Source organism: Tamandua tetradactyla, chromosome 11, assembly GCF_023851605.1.
Source record: "Tamandua tetradactyla isolate mTamTet1 chromosome 11, mTamTet1.pri, whole genome shotgun sequence".
Taxonomy (NCBI): domain Eukaryota; kingdom Metazoa; phylum Chordata; class Mammalia; order Pilosa; family Myrmecophagidae; genus Tamandua; species Tamandua tetradactyla.
In genome coordinates this window covers 28,570,722-28,590,602 of record NC_135337.1, presented here as the reverse complement: position 1 = coordinate 28,590,602, position 19,881 = coordinate 28,570,722, and the positions used below count along the sequence as shown (strand labels likewise).

The window sequence follows — 19,881 nt, the reverse complement described above, 5'->3', positions numbered from 1 at the left end:
GGAAAAATACAGCACAGAAAGGACATCCCTTATGTCTTCTCCAGCCAGAAGATAACCTTCAGAGAATAAAGTTTGGCACAGACAAGTTAAAAGTGGATTTTAAAAGTCCAAATCTAAACAAGAAGATACTAAGAATAGAGATTCCATTCTCAGAAGACTCCAAAGAAATAATGATTTAAAAAGATGAACATAGAAGCATAAGATGGTGGAGTGAGACACTTGAGGGCTCTGCCCTCCCCGACTACCCCCAGCAAAAGCAGACGCTTCAAACACCCACCAAGAACTGGTAGAAACAGCTAAAGCTCCAGAAAACAGTCAATGGACTGCACTTAGGAGTAAGCACAGAATTTTTTTTAAAAGGTTATTAAGAGCACAGGCTTTCACAGGACTGTGATTGGCTCCCCGACATCCGCCTTACCAGCTAGTCCTCGCTCCTAAAGCAGATCCCTGACTCTGGTTCCAGAGGGGCAAAATAACCTTCATGCACATTCTGGGAGCACATGTTTATCTGTCAGGGGCCCGAGGGACCGGTGCTTGCCCTGCATCTAGAAAGCAGTACACAGAGCTCTGCTACAGAACACTGAGGAAGAGCGCTCGAGCCCCGGGTACTTGGGGCCAGGGACCGCTGGCTGTAGGACATATATAGTGCAGTGGCCGGGGCCGTGAGAAAACTTTCTTAGGGAAAATGGGACATTCATACTTGTGTAAACAGAGGAATTCCAAGGGCCACAGGCACAGGTCCAAAACAAGAAAACTTCAGGGAACCCCTATGCTCCAGCCTGGAGCTATTCTCTAAAATCTCTGTGCAGATAAACCCTGAAAGAGAACATCTGCACAGGTCAATATGCAAGGACTTCGGAAGGTGTTTTCTTTCCTTTTTTTTTTTCCTATTAGCTCCTGGCCTGCAAGGAAAGCTCGGTCATAGCACTAGCTGGATTCAAACTTAAGGAGAAAACACCTCAGTCTAAACTCCAGCAATAACACATTAAAATACCAAATGTCCAGTTTTCAACAAAAGATTACAAAAACATACAAAGAAACAGGAATTGATGACCCAGGCAAAGGAGAAAATTAAAGCATGAGAAATCATCAATGAGGAGAAACAGAACTGGGACACTCCAGACAAAGATTTTTAAAAAATGATCCTCAAAGAGCTAAAAGAAAGCATGGACAAAGGACTAAAAGAAATCAGGAAAATGATAGATGAACACAGAGAGATTATCAGCAGAGAGATGGAAAATATGAAAAGGAACCAGAGCTGAAGGCCACAATAACAGAAATTAAAAATTCCCTAGAGGGTTCAACAGGAGATTGGAGCTGACAGAAAAATCAGTGAACTTGAAGATAAGACAACTGAAATCATCCAGTCTGAGAGGAGCAGAATTGAGAAATAGAAAAAAATCAAGAAAAGTAAATGGAGACTGAGGAACCCGTGGGACACCATCAAGTGTACCATTATACGCTTTGGGGTAATTCCAGAAAGAGAAAAAAGAGAAAGAGCTAGAGAGGAGATTCAAAGAAATAATGGTTGCAAATTTCCCAAATTTAATGAGACACAAATATACACATCCAAGAGACTGAATGAACTCCAAACAGGACAAACCCAAACCAAAAAGACCCATGCCATGCCTTTTATATCAAATTGTTAAATGCCAAAGATAAAGAGAAAATTCTGAAAGTCACATTCAAGAAAGCCTCAATAAAAGTAAGTGCAGATTTCTCATCAGAAACCATACAGCCAAGAAGGCACTGGGATGATATATTTAAAGCGCTGAAAGCAAATAAATGCCAACCAAGAATTCTGCACCCAGCATATCTTTCTTCTAAAAAATAATATTTTTTAGAGTATAATAATTCCCAGATAAACAAAAGCTGAGGGAGTTTATAACCACTAGACCAGCCCTACTAGAGATGCTAAAGAAAGGACAATAGACACTCAATCAAAGCTGTATGAAGAAGTAAGGAAGATATCCAGTGAGGGTAAACAGAAATGCCACCATTACTGTACTTTTAATTTGTAATTCTACTTTTTATTCCTACAGGATCTAAAAGGCAAATGCATAAAATGTAATGAAAAATAAATTGTTTTGGACTCATAATATATAAACATGTAAACTGTGACAAGAACTACATAAAGGAGGGGCAGTATAGAGTTTGTGTAAACTACTGAAGTTCAAATGGTATCAAAGTAAATTTAGGATGTTAAATTTAAACCCTATGGTAATCACAAACAAAGTATCAAAGGGTATGCAAACTCAGAGACAGAAATTAGAGTACAGGTTGCCAAGGGTCTGCACAGGGGAAACCGGGGGATGGGGAAATTAATGCAAAATGGGGAGTTAGGCAAAATGTTACTGTTTGGGGAGAGGAGAAAGTTTTAGTAACCGAAGGGTGGTGAGGATACTGTGACATAATGAAGGTGATTAATCTCACTGAATGGTATGCTCAGGAGTGGTTGAGATGGGAAAGTTTATGTTGTTTTTATAATTCACACACACATACACAGAGCAACTAAAAAGTCAATGACAACTACAAACAATACATAATCCTGGATGGAATCTAACAAAGGAAGAGAGAAAGCTCAAAAGGTTATTACTGAGACATGAAAAAGGTGGAATCTAGACTGTGAACTTTGTATCAATGTTAAATTTCTTGAATTTTATAACTGCACTTCAGTTGGATACATAAGTGAATATCCTTGTTCTTAGGAAATGTACATGGCAAGATTAAGTGTTTAAGGAGCATGACATATATGCCTACACTCAAGTGTTTAGAAAATGTACTGATGAATACCAGACAGATGGATTCACAGAATGGTGGATAGTAGAAAGATAAAGCAAATCTGGCACAATGTCAAAATTGGTGGACCTGGGTATCTGGAGGGATAGGAGTATGTTAGATTCTTTGTATAGGTATTACATTATTTTTATGACTGTCCTATAAGCGTGAATGTATTTTTAAAAATTAAAAACAAAACGATATGCTCTTCTAGCAGCTCATTAGAAATCATGGCAAACAGTAGTATCAGAAACCAAGAGGCAATCCTGTTCTCTCTCCATCTTGACCCAAAAGGTAAGGGCTCATTATTCCCAATCGAAGAGCGTGGCTGTCATTGTAGAGTAGACTCCTGGTGAGAGGGTGTGCAGGCACTTACAGGGAAGGGCAGTCCCACCAGGAGCCAGCAAGCGCTTACAAGGCACACCACGAACACAAGCCCCATTCCCCTCCTTGGAAGGAGGACAGGTTCTCAACTTAATCTTTGTACTCCTAAAGCCCATGCCTGGAACAGTGGGTACTCAGTGATTTTCCACCCACTGACAGTATTACCAGACGAGGGAAATGTCAGAGATTTAGAGATTTACCTTGTTATGGAAAGGCACTGACATTTGAACACTGCCCGTTTTCAGGGTGTCACATCTCCTACCAATCTAGTAATCTTAGATGGATCGCTAGGGACATATTTGCTTTACTTTCTCATAAAAGTCCCTTATATGTCTATGGTACTCCTTAAATCCAGTTTAGTAACTCTAGAAGTGAGGTCTGTTCGGATGAAACAAACAGGCCTATTGTGCTAATACAAGAGAAGGCAGGAGAAGTTCTTAGTGATGTATACCTGAAGGATGAGATTTAGATTTGTTCTCTTCTATTTTGCTAATTAATAAACTGGAAACTATTAGCCATACGTACTAAACTTACAACAAATAAAATTGAGAAGTCAATACACAAAGAAACAAAATAAGGATTTAGAAATATCTTAACAAACAAATGATTCAAGACTAATGCAAAATCCTGTCCCGAGATTCTAAACTAACTAGTAATGCTTTCTCAATGAGCCCACAACCCTGCTTCTGGTTTGCAGAGTTATACAATTCTTTATAAAATACTACTGTGTTTCTTATTTGTTGGATCATATCTTCAAGAACTAGCCAAAACAAGCATTATTTAAATGAAAGCAGGTGTGAAAGGAGTATGTGAGCTATAAAACCCCATGCAATTGTTATCACTCCTTTATAGAGGAGAGGAAATCACCTTGTCAAAGGAAGGATTAGAATCCTTCTTGTACATGGAGTTGTCATGCCCACCACATCAGATCATTATGCTGATCAAAAGTAAATGAGTTAAATTATAATAAGTAAACTCTGGGAGTTAAAAATCTCCAGTACAGGTTACCAGGAGACAGAAAGAGGGCAGAGGGCTGACAATGCTTAAGGTGAACAGAATTTTTAATAAAGTTGATTGTAAATGTTTGAAATAGATACAGGTGATGGTAGACAATACTGTAAGTGTACTTAGTGCTAAGTGTGAATACGGTTGAAAGGGGAAGTCTAGGGCCATGTACGTCACTAGAAGGAGAGCTAGAAGATAAAACATGGGGCTGTATAATAGTGAACCCAGTTACAGACAACGTCTGTGGTTAATTGTACAAATTTAAGAAAGTTTCTACATAAACAAGAATAAATATACGGCACTACTACAAGGTGTTAATAATAGGGTGGTATATGGAAAAAATACAACTAATGAAAACTAAGGACTATAGTTAACAGTGATATTGTAATACTCATCAATAACAAAGGTATTATTTTTTAAAAAGAGAATAGGTTAGTGCTTTGTAGTCAAAGGAAATTAGTTCATAATTCCACTATACCTTAGTAGGTCAAATCATATCTGTGCATTACTGTGATGAGTTCTGAGTGCTACATTCCAAAAGGGAAACTGACAAGTGTAAATCAGTCTAGAAGGAACAAACTGGGTGGAAAAGGACTAGAAAAATCAAACAGAGCCTATCAAGAGAAACTGCTTGGCAAGGAGTGGCTATGTGGCATAGAAAGGAACTTTGGGGGTTAGGAGAAAAAGGCTAGCTACAAGCCAACAGGTATTTAGGTGGAAGAGGGAATCAATTTATTCTGAATGCTGCACGGAGGCCAGACCCAAGACAAATATATAGAGATTCCTGGAAGATGGACTACAGGCATGCAGGAATGGAAAGAAGCCATTTGAGCTTTGTGAAGCACAGGCTGGAACCTGTGCTCACCGGAGAACAGATTTTCTCATCAGGAAGAAGATTCTCTCAGTGGGAAGAAATTCGGCTCTTGAATTTTATGTAGTTGTAGAGATCCTGCTGAAGGACGATCTTAGCTGAAGCCCCATACATAAAACAGACAAAAGATGTTTTTTCTCTTTGTCTCACTTCTAGAGTACTTACGAGTCTACTTCACTCATATGCATTTGCAGGTATCAGATCTTGGCTACTGTCTAGATTTTTGGTTCCCCAGCCATACCCCAGGTGCCTCCAAATTAACATCTGATTTGAGCTTGTAACTAGCACTGAAAAGCTGCCTTTTCTTTTTGCATAATGAAAAGGAGCGTCGTGGCAGTAATGCTTCTGTAGGTTTGGAATTGTAGATAATCCTCATCAACTCTTCAGGAAGTTCAATTACAGGAGTCTGAGATCTATTATGACTGTAAAAAGCCATGAAATCCACTAGAACACCATTGTCCCAAATATAAATTGCACTGTTTTGGCAAGAACTCATCTCTACCAACCGAGAAATTCTCCTCATTGCCACATCACTGACCATATTCACCCAAACCTACTCCAAAACTGTATCAGCCACCACACTGTCCAAGGTGGCCAAACAGAAACAGGATCTCAGCATCTCAGACAGCCCTGAGTAAATCTAGATTCAGATCTATATCTATACTGAATGCCCGTTTTTGCTTACTACAGTGGAGTCTATTTGTGTGAGAGGGTTTTACACAGCCAGCTAAAATCACAGCTGAAACACTAATTTTAAAACATAGGGGTAGATGCTGACAGTGGGATTTTGGGGGAGTCTTACAGTTATAGATATACCAACTGTACAAGATACCACTACCTTTTTTCCCCAATGAAAATTAGATGCTATGAAACTTCCATAAAAAGTGGGATGAAACTTTCCATTTCCTCTTCAAAAAGAAACACAAATTCATACTCTGAAATAGCATACAAAAATATGTTACACTCACTTGTTGAGACCCTAACAAAGTAAAAAGGCTTTCAGTTTCCTTTGTTTTAATGGAAAAATGTAAAAAAAAAGATGAAGTCAGGATTAAGGCTAAAACAACTGCATGTCACCAAATCCTACACAAATGCCACCAAAGATGAGTTGGTATACCTTTGATTCAAGAATATAATCCTACAAAAGAAGAATCTGAACATCTCTATTCAAGTTACTAAGATTTGGTTATTAAAAAAAAAGGAAGAGAAAGGAAAAAATAAGATGGGTTGGAGGCAAACTAGTGTCCAAACTTCTTATGCTTGGAGATAAGAAAAGAAACAATCAGTTACAGTTACAGGATTCAGAGGGTTCCAAAAAAAATAAAAAGTCACTCTGAACATGGATCTCCTTTCTATTCCTGAAGACCAAGATGAAGGGGGACAGCCCCTTTCACGCCTCTGCAGTACAGACAACTCCGAAGTTTACATAATTGTAATGAAATTTAAGAGCACAGCATACAGAAAAAAGGCAGGAAAAGTAAATTCCTCTGGAATCACTGCATCTTTCAATAGACTGCTGTGCCCCCGCCACAAAGGGCTTGTGGAGATTATGTTGCAGGAGGCTTGCTGTAGGTAGTGGCCACAAAAAACAAAATAAACCCCCAATTCATCTCTTTTAGATCAAGAGCCCAGAGAACGAGGGGAAAAAAGCAAATGTCCAGGCTGCAAAGGAGCCTGAGAATCACACACACACACACACACCCCTTAGCCTGGACCATCTCTTCCTATTCCTGCTGCCCACATGCCCTCAGACATCAGTGGCTTCAGGAATCAGGCTGAGAGCAAAGAGAGGTTCCTATTTTACATAAGAGAATACATGGGGTGGCTAGAAGGAAGTCCCTGAGACTGCTGAGCTGGGTTCCAGAAGTCTTAATTCTTGAAGATTACTGTATAATTATCTATCTTTTGCAATGTGGCTGTGCGATTTTGAAAACCTTGCATCTGATGCTCTCTTTATCTAGGGTATGGATAGATGAGTAAAAATATGGAAAAAATAAATAATAGGGGGATTAATGGGTAAGAAACTGCATAGATTGAAATACTAATGGTCAATGAGAGGGATGGATAAGGGGTAAACGGTGTGAATTTTTTCTTTTTTATTTATGTTTCTGGAGTGAGGCAAATGTTCTAAAAATGATCATGGTGATGAATACACAGCTATGTGATGATATTGTAAGCCACTGATTGTATACTTTGGATGGACTGAATGTGCATGAACATATCTCAATAAAAATATTTTTTAATAAAAAAGAAAAGGATATAATGGCAAGGGAAAAAAAAAAACATCTTATCCACATAGTTTGTGCTTCCATGTTCACTCTCTGTTTTTCCTCCCTAGCTTCACCCTTTCTTTTTATGCTGACCTCTTCTCTGCTGCTTAGCTCCCACCACTCTTGTGTATCCATCATTCATACTGAGCTCTACCCTTGGTCCATCAATGGGCATGGCTATCCTCATGTTTGAAACAAGCAAATCTTTGATTGTACCTGCTGCCGACCTCAAACAGTATGCTGTTTTTCTTTTACTTCATGCCAAACCTCTATGCCCTCACTTAGTACTCCTTACTAATCCCTGGAAAATTGCACTATTGAAAACGATCTCTCAAACGGTTACTAGTTGCATTTCCTAATATAACTTATGTAGACAGCTTAACTGAACACCATAAGTACGTGGAACCTTGAGTAGGGCATTATTAGATTTTGTTGGTTTGTCCAAAGTGATGTACCAATAAACTCCAGAGTGATTTGAACAGTAAATAAAAAAGTACATGCAAAGTCCTCTTTAGGGAATGGTGAGAAAGGAGAATGGTGAGAAACTTCCCCAAGTTGAATTCCTGATATTCTCACAAGCAGTGGGGACAACCAAAGCAATAGGCTGAACCCTCAATCTTGGGGTTTGTTCATATAAAACTTAACCCCACAAAGGATAGGTCAAGCCTAAGAGTGACACCCTAGAGAATTTCTTTTGTTGCTCAGATGTGGCCTCTCTCTCCAGCCAATACAACAAGCAAACTCACTGCCCTCCCCTATGTGGGACATGATTCCCAGGGGTATGGACCTTTCCGGCAACGTGGGACAAAAATGTTAGAATGAGCTGAGACTCAGCATCAAGGGATTGAGAAAACCTTCTCGACCAAAATGGGGAAGAGTGAAATGAGACAAAATAAAGTGTCAATGGCTCAGAGATTCCAAATATAGCTGAGAGGTTATCTTGGACGTTATTCTTATGCATTAAATACATATCACCTTGTTAGTCAAGATGTAATGGAGAGGCTCGAGGGAAGTGCCTGAAAATGTAGACTGTGTTCCAGTAACCATGTTTCCTGAAGATAATTGTCTAAGGATACAACTTTCACAATGTGACTGTGTGATTGTGAAAACCTTGTGTTTGATGCTCCTTTTATTTACCTTATCAACAGACAAGTAAAACATATGGAATAAAAATAAATAATAGGGGGAACAAATGTTAAAATAAATTTAGATTGAAATGCTAGTGATTATTAAAAGAGAGGGGTGAGGGGTAGGTTATGTATGAATTTTTTTCTGTTGTCTTTTTATTTCTTTTTCTGAATTAATGCAAATGTTCTAAGAAATGATCATCATGATGAATATGCAACTATGTGATGATATTGTGGGGAAAAGAAAAAAAAGACAGTGTCCTAAGGAGGACCTAAGCCTACTGATAATTGTATCTATGGTTCATCCCCAGGGAACCTCTTTTGTTGCTCAGGTGTGGCCTCTCTCTTCAAGCCAATTTGGCAGGTGAATCACTGCCCTCCACCCCTACGTGAGACATGACTCCCAAGGGTGTCAATCTCCCTGGCAACATGGGACCTGACTCCCAGAGATGAGCCGGGACCTGGCATCATGGGAATGAAAAAGCCTTCTTGACCAAAAGGGGGAAGAGAGAAATGAGACAAAATAAAGTTTCAGTGGCTAAGAGATTTCAAGCACAGTTGAGAAGTTATCTTGGAGGTTCTTTTTATGCGTTATATAGATATCCCTTCTTAGTTTATGGCATGGTATACTGAAGTGGCTGGAGGGAAGTACCTGAAACTACTGAACTGTGTTTTAGTTACCTTGATTCTTGAAGAAGACTGTATAATGATATGGCTTTTACAATGTGACTTTGTGATTGTGAAAACCTTGTGTCTGATGCTCCTTTTATACAGGAGATGGACAGATGAGTAAAAATAGATAAATAAATAATAGGGGGACATAAAGGGTAAACGTTGGGTAGATTGAAATACTGTGGGTCAATGAGAGGGAGAGGTAAGGGGTATAGGATGTATGAGTTCTTTTTCTGAAGTGATGCAAATGTTCTAAAAATAATCATAGTGAAGAATACACAACTATGTGATGATATTGTGAGCCATTAATTATATTATATGGTTGGACTGCATGTATGTGGATATTTCTCAATAAAAATATTTTTAAAAAAGACAGCGTCCTGGTGGTTTTTCTCTACCTGGCCTGCCCTCTTCCAACTCATATCTGTCTCCTTTTCCCACTGTGAACACCACCAATTCCCTAAGTCCTGGCCTGCGATTAAAATGGTTAAAAGCATGGGCTATGGAAAGCGAATGCTTGGGTTAAAATCCCATCTCTGCTACACATCAAGCATACAATCCCGGGCATGCTCAACTTCTCTGCCTCAGTTTCCTCACCTATAAATCAAAGGTCATTAACAGCACTTAGAGGGCTGTTGGGAAGAACCAAAGAATTAATTCACGTAAACTGTTAACAACTTAATAAATGTAGATCTTTATCCTTCTCCTATATATGCTTTGCTGATCATGCCTGTCTAGGTACTGGACAGATTTTCTACTTCAAATTAAACATATCAAAAACAAAACAGTATTTGACATTACTTGATATAACCATTTTGATAAGAGATCATTTCAATGCTGCCTAAGCTTTCTATTTAAAAACTATTTATATTATCAAATAATCTGTGAAGATGATGCCCTGACCCTATTTTGGAGCCTCATCCCACTGTTAACCCCCACCTCAAAATCTGGTGGGGGTGAGAGATGGAGTAGGGGTAACAGGTGTCGGTTACTAACAACTTGGTAATAAAGAACTAAAGGCAAATGACTTGAATTTTGACAAGGCCGCTTTGATAAAGCTATTTGCTTCTGTTATTATTAAGAGGAGATCCTCCTTGTCTTCATACTGTGGGTAGGAAGTTAAAACTGATTTTTTTATTTTAACATTTTAAAATTGTGAAATATATACCAAAAAGCAATAAATTTCAATGCACATTTTAACATGTAGTTATGGAACAGATTTCACATAAACTGATTTTTTAAGTGATTTGGCAAAAAAAAAAAAAAAAATTTAAATATTAGGTCAAAAGCTATGTACTTTTTCCTAATAGTGCTTTTTAAGGAAACATTCACCAACAGGGAATTAGTGAATACATAATGGAAATCTAGACTATAGGCTACAATTCCATTTCTAAAGCCACAGAATGATAGTCGAAGTTGTACCAGTAGTTGGGGTAGAAGCAAGTATACAAGATACTTTCACTTCTTTAGTTATATATTTTGTACTACTAGCATTTTTTTCACAACAAAATCATCATTCAAAAAACTGGGCTAAAGAAGAAATGAAGTTCTCATAGACAAGGAAGAAGGCTTCCCACCCTAAGGTGGATGCATTGTCTTCATACAGAAGATGACTTGTGCAATGGTCATAGGGTTCAGCAGGAATTCAGACCCAGCTACGGCTCCAAACTGGAAGCTCAGGCTCCACCCCCTTCCAAGCTGAGACATGAACTCTCTACAGTGTACAGAGTCTGCAGCATAGGCAATTATGCTACCTGCCTGAAAAGGCTTAAAAACAGCCTGCAGGGTGGTGGCTTAGTTAGACTTTGTTAAACCAAGTCCTTTCCAACTCAGCTAGATGGGAGCACATCCAAAAAAGTAATCACCACCACCATCACTGTATCAAAGAGAAACCATGAATATGCTGCGAAGTTAAAGAAATCACTGGGTCAAATCAGCCCAAGAGACACTGTAGTCACAAAGGGTTTTACCAACATAGTTCAAAAGTTCATACCAAGGTACTAGGCAGAGATGTCTGAGACTATAAACACTGTTAACGCTTCCACTGGCACCCATGAAGAGTAGCCTCCTGTCACATGCACTTTGCAAGGTGCTATAAGGCTGGCTGCAAGAAAGAGTGTCAACAACAGAGCTGCCACTGGAAGGGGAAAAAAGAAAATTAAAAACAGAGCCCAGAGGGGAAGAAGATTAGAAATGGAAACCTGGCTGGTAAAACAAATCTCTGTGTGAGGTGCAAGGTGAGAGTGTGGATAAAAGTTTTTAAATAAACATCCAGATCTCTGAAGTAGGAAAACAGAAATAAATTCATGCCAGTCATCCAAGCAAAGAATAAAACCATCTAGGGGAGGAGAACAGCCTCTAAGTGGACTCTGAAGACCAGCCTTAGGATTCCAGCTCAACTGCTAAGGGCCAGGAACTCTTCGATGAGCTCGCTGTATGACGCTAAGAATCTTCGTGTTTATTAAAAGCATAATTAGTATGCTCAACTACAAGTACAATGATTGTTGTTGTTGCTATATTTATTTTCAAAGTAGAATCACATGTCTGACTTAATAGACAGTATGAAAGACTTGCTACACATGGTATTGATTATTTTTCCCTCCCATTTCCTCCCACGTGAAACAAAAGGAGGGAGGGAAACTGCAATAATAAAGCACACTCTCTCCATCCGTGGCGCCCTGGGTAACAGAGGAGGGCTGGGAAGACTGGAATAACACAGATCAGTGTCCAAACACCTAGGAAAGGAGGAAGAAAGGAAGCAAAATTGAGATGATTATCAGCCTAGTCCAACCACTCCATAACTGGGATCCCATGGAAAAATCTTAGAGGGAGAGGGGGGACTAACTACAAATGCTTAGGTTATGATTTACCCAGAAGAGCCCTCCCTAGTACAAAGGGCTTCCTCCTTCCTCTGCACTCACATCCTCAACTCCCTGGCTTTCCTTTGCAGAAGTACACATCCGCCCACCAGTCCCACTCACACCGAAGCTTCCTGGTCTGGGCAGAGGGCAGATGCAGAGGAGGTTCCCTCCCTACCCCGAGGGAAAATCTAGGATGTAGTCTTTTCTACTTGCTCTGCACACGCTTAGGTAGAGCCTTCCTGGGATCAGTAAAACTGAAGGCCTTCAGTAACAAGCCAGTCTTAAAATACTTGAAGGCAAATACATCTATCAGTCAGTCAGCTGTGGAGGATTGTAAGTTCTATATGAAACCAAGAAATGAAAGATGGATCTTGTTTACAAGAAACCAACCTTGTAGGAAGAAAAAGCAGAATAATACCATGCCCAGAAAGCAAGACCTCCACTCTACACAGAAGCCCATGACCCTGAGGGCAATGTGGACAGAACATGGGACCAGGGTCCTGAGATCACTGTGGGAATCACAGCAGGCTGCCAGGTGGAGGAGTCTTGGATCAGGACTCTGAAGGCAGATCACCTTCCTGGCACAGGGCGAAGAGAGCAGTATTGTTTGGTGTAGTGGTCCCCTGCCTACCAGAAGCCTTATTCAGATACAAAGATATGTGTGAATAAATGCCCCAAGTCCTGGAGATAATCTCAATACCTAGAAGATAAAAGTAGCTCAGGAGAGCACAGGACAGAATCTAACCAGTCTAGAATGAGCCAGCAAAATGGAACATAAACTAACATATCGTGTACTTTCAGTAACAGGCAGTAATCTAAATATTTTACATACATTAGGTGTCTTATTTATTTCTCCCAACAGCCCTATGAAGTTGGTATTATGATATCTTATTTTACAAATGAGACACAGACAAGCTGAGTAATTTACCTAAAGCCACACAGGGATTTGGGACAGAACCAGGATTCCCACCCAGTCTCATGAGTCTCCACAGTCTGCATTCTTTTTTTTTTACGTTTTATTAATAAAACCAATCAACACATAATATGAACATTCTTTTTTCATCACATAGTTGAATATTCATCATCAAGATCATTTCTTAGAACGCTTGCATCAATTCAGAAAAAGAAATAAAAAGTAAACAGAAAAAAAATTTATACATACCATACCCTTACCCTCCCTCTCACTGATCACTAGCATCAAAGTCCCCATCCTTAACCACGATACTCGACTTTCTCACTGACAAGAACCTCAGATAAAAGATATCAAGATATCTTTGAGTTCATGTAAGCCAAGGAAGGAGCATTAAGTGTTGGGGAGGGTGGCTAAGGAGAGTGTTTCCATAGCCCAAACTCTGAAAGGAAAGATGGCTTAAACTTAATCTGATCTGCCAAAAGCTAATATGGCTTAAACTTCAGGGCCCCTCACTTGGACCACCCTTCTGGGGCCCAAGGACTCTTGCAGTCAAATGTTATTATAACATTAGCCAAAGACATTGCTGGCTTATGCACGAGTATCTCAAAATTGTATGAGTTTCAGGACATAAAATCGGAATCTATCTCTGGGTTAAAGAAATCCTTAACAGAAACTTGAGGACAGACATACATATGAAAAACAGCTAGGAGCCTACTGTGGGTATAAAGTGAGTCCAGACTTAAGGAAAAGCCCCTGCATGTGGTACATGGTATGGGAGGCTAATGTATATGGTATATGGAACTTGCTAAAAAATTTGAAGGATAAGCTCCCTCTCCCACCACCTAGTTATACGGAGAATGAAAATAAAGCATGTCCTCACTCTCCTGGATACAATGGTAATGAATGACCAAAGAACCCAAACCATCTAACTGTGTTTCTTCTTCTTTTTTTTTTTTATGTAAAAGATCAATTGTGCCTGTGACAAACTATTATGTAAAAGGGAAAAAATAAGAAAACTCTAACTAAACTTTATGTTCCCAACTAGGCAGGGAAAATGACACAGAGAAAAAAAAAGATATAACTGGGGTTGAAGCTAGTATTAGCAATGTCTTCACTGTCAAGCTTATTTTTGAAATCTAAAAGAATGGACAGAAAGAGACAAATAGTACAATTTTCACAAAGGAAAGAGGATGAAAAAACTGTAGGTCTCAGGATAGTAAGCTTCATAAGGTCTGAATATGCTTAACACACGCATGGTACCTCTTCTCATTTCAGCAAAGTATACCTTCTTTATCGGTTTTGGTCCAGCCAAGGGGGAAAAAAGCAGAAGCATGCAGTGGCCAGCCTCCAAAGAGAACAGGGAGTGCGCTGACTGAACGACCACTTCTCAGGGCTCCCATCTAGGAGACTCAGACAAGGGACAGAACCTTGATTGGGGGACCTCGACTGTTTCGCCTAACCCAGCTTAAATATTTTACTCAAGAGATAATCACAAGATCATCCATAAAGAAGTAATTTTCTTATTGTGTTTTCAATGTTTTACTGACTAATAAACTGCTCAACAAAAACAAGCTATAAAAATCACTGTATCCTTTTAAAACATCACAGTTGCACTACAGAATTCTGAAATTTAGACTACTCCAACAGGACTACTTTTCACTTTCTAAAGACAGCAAAATCTATTCCTGATGGATAAATTCATCAGATCAACAAATATTTATAAAGTACCTAATATGTGCCAAGCCATATTCGAGAGGCAGGAATCTAGACCTTGAGATATATCAGTGAATGAGGTAGAGAGCCTCATGTCCAGTGGGAGGAGGTACACAATAAATAAGCAAAATGTCAGGTTAAAAACCTATTCCCAGGGCAGGCCACCGTAGCTCGGTGGCAGAGTTCTCACCTGCCATGCCAGAGACCCAGGTGTGATTCCCAGAGCCTGCCCAGGCCAAAAAAAAACCTATTCCCAAACTATAAAGTAAAGAAAAAAAGGTATAAACCATCAATACATTTTTTACCAAGATTCTGGAGGTCTAGCAGCAGAAAAGGCAAACAGCCCTAAGATACAATTTAAAGCTGGAATCTACAATCAGCCTGGGTTACTGTAAGCAGAGGGTACCTAGGGCTGCTTGTCCAAAATGGCACTGGGCAGGCCTCCTAGAACATTTGGTCCTATTTAATTATTACTATACAACTGTTTAATTTAATCTTCAATGCCCTAAGATTTTAGTAAGAAGTCTCCCAAAAAGGAGTTTTCGCTGTTGAGGGATGACCTTTTGCAACCGAGCAGATTCCATGAGAAGCCACTCTGCTCAAAGCAGACATTCCACGGGTGAAGAAGACTGTTAAGAACGTGCATTACCATTCCATTCTTCTTAATTATCTCAATTAGCCTCCCCTAAAAACACATACAGAAGGTGAGTGCATTTCAGTCCCACCCCACCAAAATTTCCTCCACTTTCACTGGGACCTACAAGAGACAGTTCTATGAGCACTTGCTGTAAGCCTGGGGAGGACAGACATGCTTTACTGCATCCTTGACTCTATGGGAAACTATTCAGACTTGACGTTTTGTTCAAAGGCGAGTGTCAGGAAACGCTGTGCTTCCCTTGAGGACCTGTCATGTTTTCTCATGGTGTAATGAAGCAAAGAGTTGTTTCTCTTTTCATTTTGATCCCTGAGATGCACAGGCAAGGGTGTGGCCCAACCTGCATCATTTATGTAGGGCCTTATTACGAGTGTTTCCCCGTCCACACCCCCACCTGAACTATCTATACCGATTTTCACATTTTCTGGTTCTTCTACTTTATTATGGTTTTTGTAAACTGCAACTGGGGGTAAAAGGTTTTGATTCTTTTGTTGTTATTAAAAAGATTTTTTTTTTCATATTCCAGAATCCTTTGAAAGATCCTGATCCTTTAAGGCTGTTTTCATACATCATCTTAACATTCTTTAATGGCACATTACAAAAATAAGTATACTCTGCCTTGCATAGTCATCCCATCAAATAAGTGTCTTAAGTTTTAATGTCTTTCTCTGAAATTTTACTAATTAAGTTTAAATATTTTTCCTTGAAATTTTACTGATTAAAAGTATTTAAGATCAATGGAGTCTTCAACCCATCGATTGATTAATTGCTTTCACAGCTGGAATATAAAAAGATCAAAGCCTTATTTAAAAGAAAAGGAAGGAAGACTTAATAAGGCAGTTTCATTCAAGTCTAAGAAATGTAATGTTTACTAATTTTCCATTATTGATGGTTAAAAGCTACCAGTATGTATTTATTGAATTTTTACTACAAGTTAGGCACTTTTAATAATGTAATGTTGAGTAAGGGGACTATTATTCTCTCCATTTTACAGACTGAGAAACTGAGACAGATGTCAAACCACTTGCCCAACATGATACAGGGCAGTCAGTGGCAGAAGTGGGACTGGAACCATGCCTACCTAACTCCAAGGTCTATTCTATATAGCGTTCTTAGAATATTTATAATTTTTTCACTTTGTTAAATGAGGTTTTCAGGAAAAAAACATTTATCTTATACTTAAACAACATATCACTTATCCAATACATAAGGAAGGAATCAAAATAAAGGCATCCAAACCAAGCCAGTGTCAAATTTCATGTCTCCATGTACCCACTTTTCTTATGCGGCAAGTCCCAAGCCCTCAGCTGAAATGCATTATCACATACCAAGCTCTCACAGATGTGAATATCTGATTTCCAATCCCAGAACAGATTAGAAACGGCATTACATGCATGATCACAATGTCAAGAAGTGACAGGTGGACAACAAAAGGGGGAGGAACGGGACAGATAATACTGACTTCTAGTAGACCATCTCTTTGTACTTCCCTGTACATCACTTTTTAGAGTTAAAATTCTTAGACTATTCCAACTTTCTTCTGTGACTTAGGACCAAGTACACCCTTTCTGAGTTTCAGCAACCTGCTTTATAACGGATGTTAGATAATTCTAACAATCTTCCCCACCTCACAGGGCTGCTCTGCTGTTAAGCTCTAAGGACTCCCTAAGAAAAGGTTTATATAAATGAAATGGGTTATTAAAAGATGGGTTTGCTGCTTGAAGGGATAACCCCACAATCATTAGAACTAATTTTCCAAAGGTTCTGAAAACTGAGGTTTCATTGGTTTTTAAAAATGTAAAAATATGTAAAATAATTTTAAAACATATTTAAAAAATGTATAATTATAGTGAGCTAGCCTCAACCTACACATTTCCTTCCATCTGCTCAATAATAAGCAGGAAAAGGAAAGTATCTGCTCCATTAGTCAGCAATAAGAAAGTAACATGGATATTAACATCCAAAAAAGGTAAGTCACTTGAAGGACTGCCAAAGTTATCAGCACCTCATTTACAATGCAAAAGGTAAAGAGACTCAAGTGTAGTCAGCCAAGAATCACAGTGGTGAGTTAGAATTAATGTGCACAAATCAGACCAGGGTATCACATTCAACAATTTGGACAGGCTGACTCCTTGAAAAGGCTTTCCAAAGCTCCTATTTGTAAACCTGGAGAGAAGCAGAACAAAACTCCACAATCAAGTTTTAAATTGGTGAGATTTGTACTCAATCATACACGAACTACTCACCTTTATGGTCTTTTAAAAATGTTTAGGGCAACATATCCGACAAGGTAGAGGACCCATACATTTCAATTTTAGGTACACTGATTAAAATCAACTTCTCGCTTTAAAGATTACCCAAAATCTTCCAACAGAACTAGAGTATGATGTGTAGTCTCTAACCGCGGAAGAGAACAGATAAAATTCTCCTTTGACAACGGTGCGCTTCATTGCCCCTCTATAACTCACTCCACGCTGAGCACAAACCCCTAACACTGGGACGTTACAGCTCTGATAATGTCCGTGCATTCTACCAGCAGTGGGACGGTGTGGTGGCAGTCCTGACATGCTTCGGCTCCCGGGAGGTTAAAGGGAATTAAAGCACTGCAGCCCTCCTTTGTGGCTCTTTGGCCAGAACAGCAGAAAGGAGACAATGAGCGTTCTGTGCGCAGTTCCGCGCCGATTGGCTAGTCTCTCCCCCCAGAAACCCCTGATGTCATGGGCTTGGAATGCAGAGGGAGGAAGGAAGGAGGGGATTTGGGGAGGGGGACGCCTCTCATCTCTTTCCCAGACCCAAAGATAAACCTAACGCATTCTTATACTAGGCAAAGTGGCAAAGATGAGCGTCACCAAAGCCCAATTACTCCAAACTACAACCCGCCGTAGCAAATACTCCCTAAACAAAAGCAACCCACAAAGACACTTGATATCATGAAAGTTAAATGCATTAATAAACTTCTGTGTTTTATAAAAAAGTCTCAAGTCTACAGCAGATACCACTCCCAAAGTGGTGCGCTAAGGCTTTGTCTCCATTTCCCTCAGAAGAAACTGCAATTTGCACCGGGATTCGCAAACTGTGAAGGGTGGGGTTCCTCCCGGGGGCCCGTGAGGCGGTGGGACGCTCGGACCTCAGCCTCCCCGAGAGGTGACGAGGAACAATGAAGGCTCCGGCGTTGGGCCGCGTAACCGCCTGACTTCGCGGGTAGCTGAATTTCGCCGCGGGGATCGGGAGGGATCGACTAACAGCCTGGGCCCGGACAGGATGGCGGGGGTGCTGCTGCCGTTGCTCGCTGGTCCCCGGTCCCGCTGGCCGGCCCCACCTACGGGTGAACGGCCGGGCAGGAGCGCCCCCTTCTCGGAGGGGAGCGCCCTGCAGCCGCGGGACGACCCCGGCGGCCCCAGAAGTCTGGAGCTGCAGGATTCGAGGCACCTGGGAACCCTTCGCTCGCCACGAATCCCGGCCCTCCGCGCGGGAACAAAGCCAGGAGAGCGTGCGGGAGCCGGCGCCCTCAGCCTGGGGGCCGGGACGGAAACGTGCGGCAGCGCTCGCGCCGCCTCGACGTCTCTTCTCCAGCGGGCCAAGGCGCGCGGGGGCGAAGCGCGGCCCAGCGCCGCCCCAACCCGAGGGACACTGCCCCCCCCACCCGCCCCGGACGGCGTCTCGCAGCCACCCCTCTCCCCGGCGGCCCTTGCCCCCAGCCCCACCCCGAGCGTACCTTGTTCTTGACCTCAGCCGAGAGTCCGTAGGAAGGGCCCTTGTTGAAGTGGGTCATGGTGGTTCGGGCAGCGGCAGGAGGTTGCGCTCGGGTCTGAAGGTCTCTCGCACTCGGCTTCCTCGCTCCTGGACCCGAGGAGTAGCTGGAGCGGGAGATGCTCGGAGCTCGCTCCTCTCTGCTGTGCACGAGACGGCCGGGCGCGACGGGGCCTTGGCAACTCGGTCCGGCTCGGGTCCCGCAAAGCCTCCCGCTCCGTAGCCCCACTCGCTCACCCACCAGCCAGGACCGCGGCTCGCCACAAACTGCCCCCTACCACTTCCCCAGGGCCTTTTGGGATTGGCCGACGAGCACAACCAATGACCGGCCGTCTCCTCCCGCCTCTCCGCGGAGGGAGCCGCGCGGCCAATTGAAGGCTCGCGAGCGCCGCGCTCCCTCCCCGCGCGGTTCCCGGGCCCCCGCCCCCGCCCTCACGCCACCGAGGCCGGCGGCGAGGCTGCCCCTCCTCCCGGCCAGGCTGAGGGTCAGGCGGCGGGGGGCGGAGGCCGGCCCGGCCGACTGGGAGTTAGCCTTCGCCCCCACGTCTGGGGGCTTCCCAGCGGTCCCGAGTTCACGTCAACTTCCAGGCATCCGCCGCGGCGCCCGGGGCCCGCGGAGGGGAAGGAGAAGCCTATGGGATTTGTCTCGCCGCCGACCCGCTGCTTCCGCCTGCCTCCTCCCCAGCTCCAGGCCAGCGCGCCCAGTGGGAGAGGGCCGGGTGCCCCCACCCGCTGCTGGAATCTGCACGCGCAGGGAGGGGGAGAGGAAGGGCCCTTCCACCGACACCTGCTCCTTTCTCACTTTGCAGCCTCTCACACCTGTTGGTCTGATCTCTGTCCCGCTGCCGCCACTGGCCAAACTCTCACTCTCACTCTCTGTCT

General features: G+C 41.9%; 1 protein-coding gene across 2 annotated transcripts in view; it reads right to left on the bottom strand.

The window, feature by feature from the left end:
* Positions 1 to 19,298, bottom strand: part of CNN3 (calponin 3) — a 33,437-nt gene extending 14,139 nt beyond the window's left edge. The window contains exon 1 of one of the 2 annotated variants that reach the window (XM_077120194.1): positions 18,965 to 19,298. In XM_077120194.1, coding sequence (XP_076976309.1) covers positions 18,965 to 19,021 — 57 coding nt within the window. In that variant the 5' untranslated portion in view covers positions 19,022 to 19,298. Of the gene's footprint in view, positions 1 to 18,376; positions 18,397 to 18,964 lie in introns of those variants that run through there. The other variant, XM_077120195.1, reaches the window with a different exon arrangement.
* Between the last annotated feature and the right edge of the window lie 583 nt (positions 19,299 to 19,881).